We start from the raw sequence: 4691 nt of genomic DNA, 5'->3' as shown, positions 1-4691 counted from the left end.
TATATATATATATATATATTATCTTAAAATATGAAAATTAAAAACTGTGTGTCATTTTATTCCTTCTTCTCTTCATTATAACCAATAACAGCTTTAAAAAATTTCAGGTACATGACCTTATTCCTCCTAAAATTTGAAATTAGACAACTTAATTGTGTATTGCTTGAATTTTGCAGTAATTATGAACACATCTGACTAAATTTCATGCATCAAAATCAAAGTAATAATTACTGAAGACTAATTATCTTCTCTGTATAATAACAAGTGTCAAGTTTCTAACATATTTTTTTAAATATTTTCTAGTTCATGTTGAGTAAAAAATACTCACCAAGTAGACGAGTTGTTGTGTTACCAGCAGCAATCATAGCCTCTCTGTGGTGTCCTACAGCAGGCAACTTTGTTGCTACAACTCTATGAGCACCAATGTTTCCAAGAGTATAAACATTTGATTCTCCTTAAAGAACAGAGAAATCTTCATAAGGTACACATGAAATTAAAAATTAAGTTTGGTCAAGTCCAAAATTTCATTTTTAAAGTATCAGTTTATTAAGCTGAAAAAACCAACAATCTTATTTTGAATCAAACCTATAAAGTAATAAGTATATACATTTGTCTAAAGATATAACTACTTATCAAAGCAGAAATAAAAATTTCTAAACGAAAAAAACATAATTTTGTTATTACTCACATAAACAAAAATATGCTATAAAAAATTCTGAAATCCTTTTTTAAGAGTTAATGTTGTCTGTAAAAAATAAAAATTCAGGATGAAAGATGAGTGTTTTTATAAAAGTTTAAAGGTTAAACAAGTTTAAAACTGGTATACACAGAAAGTGTCACAATTCCCACGTTTTTTTGAACCTCATGATCATTACTTAAAATGAGAACATGAAATCAAAGAAACACAAGATGCCCAATATATATATAAATAAATTACTTTTTTAAACTTTCATTAGTGCTTTAAAAGTGGATTATGTAAAAAAATCATCTATTCCATAAATGATATTAGGAGAAATTAAGATATTGAATCCTAATTAAATTAAAACGATGTTTTATATATCATCTTACCTTCGGTCTTATACCTAACGTAGGTGTCTTTATTTTCTATCATAGCATCGACTGCCACTTTCTCACAGTACTGAGCTGTGATTATGGCTATTGAGGGTTGCTGGGAACTGACAACAGTTGGAACTTGACGTACCATCTTCACTTCTATAATTTGGAGAAAGAAAACATTTTAATATGCAAGGCCATCTAACGATGAGTTAAAGAGATTTTCTTCAAGGGATCAAATAAATTTTTTATGATATAGTTTCAATGTCTCGATGAGTTAAAGAGATTTTCTTCAAGGGATCAAATAAATTTTTTATGATGTAGTTTCAGTGTCTCGATGAGTTAGAGATTTTCTTCAAGGGATCAAATAAATTTTTATGATGTAGTTTCAGTGTCTCGTGTAAGAATACAGCAACCCAATGCAGTTCATCAACAAAATTCTGATAAATTACAAAATATTTCAGATTTTCTATTTTTCACATTCAATTGCTGAAGAAATACAACGCTACTCTTTCAATCATGGGAGGTTGGATCTGTATATTATGTGTACATATACATGTGTGTGTGAGTGTCTGTGTGTGTGTGCATATTCAGTGGTATAAACTGGGCCAATTATATACCTTTTATGGATAAATTAAATTATTCAAAAAAAAAAAAATGTAACTTATTTTCAAGAATCATTAAATGAAATAAATTGCCTTTTTTTTCTATATTTCTGTGTGTTAAGGTGAACTCTATTACCATACTTTACTCATTTCTAAATCATTTCAATAATAAAATGCATACCTGTATCATTCTGGGTGACTCTGGTGTAACTGCCATTTTCCAAAGACTTAATGATTCCTTTTGACTTGAGTTCACCGAGATGTAAAAGAACCTCCTCTTCGGTACACTGTAATGTTCTAAATAATAGAGAAAACAGCAATTGCTACCCATTCCAGTGTGCTCATCAATACAGAAAACATTCTTAGCTTTATTTTATATAAAAACATTAAATAATCATGGTTTTCTGATAAGTAAAGCCCAAAGAAACGTAATTACATTTATATTTAACACAAGTCCATACACTTAATTATTAATTCTTTATCTCCATAATTTTGTCAAGTATTTAAAAAATTACATCATTTTGGTCAGGTGGCTGAAATCAGTTGTTCTCTAAGTCAGAAATCTTCAGAAACAAAATACAGTAATAATTATTTATTCATTTAACAGTAGAAAAACATGGAAAAACTGTTAAAAACAACGAATAATGCATTTAATGTAGGATATAATAGTAGAAATTTTAGTACATAAAAATTTTGGTACAGTTCAGTTTTAAGCTGAACAAATAACAACACTCGGGTAGGGAGAAGAACAAATTTTGAAAACGAGAAACATCTAAACTGAACTAAAAGCATTTGAACAACATTATTATTTTTTTGGAACGAAAGATAAAAAAAAGAAAAAATGAAGCATACATCACACTAAAATTAATTTAGTTATCCCTGTTAACCCTCTTTTGCACATTTTAATATACAAATGACAAATCTATCGTCTTTGCTTAATATAAGTACAAATGTTTCAATTCTGTAGTTGACTGCTCTTACATCCAGGTAACAGTCTAAATAAGCCATAGGAATATTTTTGTAGGTATATCAACTGAACAATGTTAGTTCTAGGTAATGACCATTTATAAATTACTAAAATATATTTCACAAAAATGTATTTTTTTGTGCAATATGTCTATTTAAGTAAAAATTTCAAAGAAAAAAGCTTCCACTTTATTTTCATAATGTACGCAATAGAGGGTTAAAACAGGTGTGCCTGCTGAAAATTAAGGACTGAAATGAGATTGGAAGTGACTAAAAAAAAGTTTCAGGTCAACCTACTTGGTTAAGTCTGTGATTGTGAGAGGGTTAGGGTAAGCTGATTCAATTATTTCCAAAACTTTCTCTTGAGTAACATTCATTATACCACCAGTCATACTCTCTTCTACAGATACTGCAACAATATCATTATAAACATTTATTTAGCTTTTCTTTAATTTATTATAAAAAACCATTACCTTGAGTTTTTATACAGCTGATAAAATACTTGGATTACAGCTCTTTGTACAAGGTATCCCCCCCTCCACTTTTTCTTGTGTGTGTTTTTATGACCTTATATATTTTTATAATAGGTGGATTCCAATATATCTGGCTCATTTTGTTACAAAAATTGGTAAAGTAATTGAATGATAAAATACCTTAAGGAAAAAAATATTTTACAGCAAATACCCAGATATAATATTTAGTAACTTAATAAAGATAATTATTATTATAGTTTTGTTATTTCAATAAACCTTTAAATATACCAGTAGTATTTCAATACTTTTTTTTTATAAAGTTGTTGAGTTTCATACACTTCCAATCTATGAATGTTGGAATAATTGAAGGAAAAGAATAAAAAAACAATAATTGAAAAACAACTGTTTATATTTGTATATATACTAATTTGAAATTATTATGTATGAAAATAACAGACTTACAACTGAACACATCTTAGGGATAAAAGTAAGTAACCATGCAGATATTTGTTGTTTACATGAAGCCAGCAACCCTGACTAGACATCAATAAGCACAGAAAGTTAGATAAAAAAACTGGCAAGCATTTCTTCTTTAACAAACTTAATATTAAAATTTTATGTTAGTTGACACAACACTACAGTGTCTCAAAGTTATATGTTGAAGACATAGGCATTTGGGGTGGGGGCACAGATTTCAAAATAGGGGCAGAGGTATATTTCTGCCCCCACAGTTTCAGGGCCAAATCATAGAAACCATTCACTAAAATATATAATTAAATGCATGTAAAAAACACAAAAAAGAGACTTTATACAACAACTTAAAAAAAAAACACATCTCAACGGTATGCTCTGATGCATATGATTGAAGAAACACCAAAATTCAATGTCAGAAATGTTTAAAAATACACGAACTGTTAGTTTACACAATTTATATTACATTATCTCAGAATTCTGTATTTATGGCGTAACTCGACTTCTATACGAGACAAGTTTTAAAGAAAAAGCTTCATTTTCACACTACCCTGTCTCAAAGTTTTTAATCAAATGGGAATAAAAATTTAATATAACAAAGGTCTATAGGAAATTATCTACTAGTTAACGTCATTCACGTTAAATAGCCTCAGTAGCACTGAGTAGCAGATTGGTATTTCAACCAAGTTCAGGGTTGTTACATATTATCAGATCAGCCTTTTCATCAACTGAGGTATATTTGTAACTTAAGTAGTTTGTAAAACTTAAACACATAAATATACAGGAGAAAATTCATGGCTCAAATTTTTCATTACTATTTGTTAAGTTGTATAGAAAAATACTAAAAATTACTGAATACATTTTTCAGTTCACTTCGTCTTTTTTTTTTACTTTATATAAGCACAAGTTTTTGACAGGGAAGTAGTAAAATCAAAAATTACATAAAATGAAAAATGGATCTTATTGAACTAGAAGAATAGGTATTATCTGGAAAATTTTCAGTTGTTTTTACCATCTTATAGTTATTTGTTTGTAACTTTTTCCCTGTCTCAGGCACGATGATTGGTTCATAGTTTGAAGATTACTCTTAGGCTGACTTGGGGATAAGTTGATTGCAGAATGC

General features: G+C 28.6%; 1 protein-coding gene across 1 annotated transcript in view; it reads right to left on the bottom strand.

Moving 5' to 3' along the window:
- LOC106471771 overlaps nucleotides 1–4691 on the bottom strand; it is a 14994-nt gene that overhangs the window by 3720 nt on the left and 6583 nt on the right. Inside the window, exons 5-8 of the mRNA XM_022400387.1 lie at nucleotides 2922–3051; nucleotides 1840–1955; nucleotides 1069–1212; nucleotides 329–454 (exon numbers count right to left, since the gene is read on the bottom strand). Of these exons, the coding sequence (XP_022256095.1) occupies nucleotides 329–454; nucleotides 1069–1212; nucleotides 1840–1955; nucleotides 2922–3051 (516 nt within the window). The remainder of the gene's footprint in view (nucleotides 1–328; nucleotides 455–1068; nucleotides 1213–1839; nucleotides 1956–2921; nucleotides 3052–4691) is intronic.

This window comes from Limulus polyphemus, unplaced genomic scaffold (assembly GCF_000517525.1).
Source record: "Limulus polyphemus unplaced genomic scaffold, Limulus_polyphemus-2.1.2 Scaffold4846, whole genome shotgun sequence".
NCBI lineage: Eukaryota > Metazoa > Arthropoda > Merostomata > Xiphosura > Limulidae > Limulus > Limulus polyphemus.
Note: the sequence above shows the minus strand (reverse complement) of the source record. Positions and strands in the feature narration are given on the sequence as shown.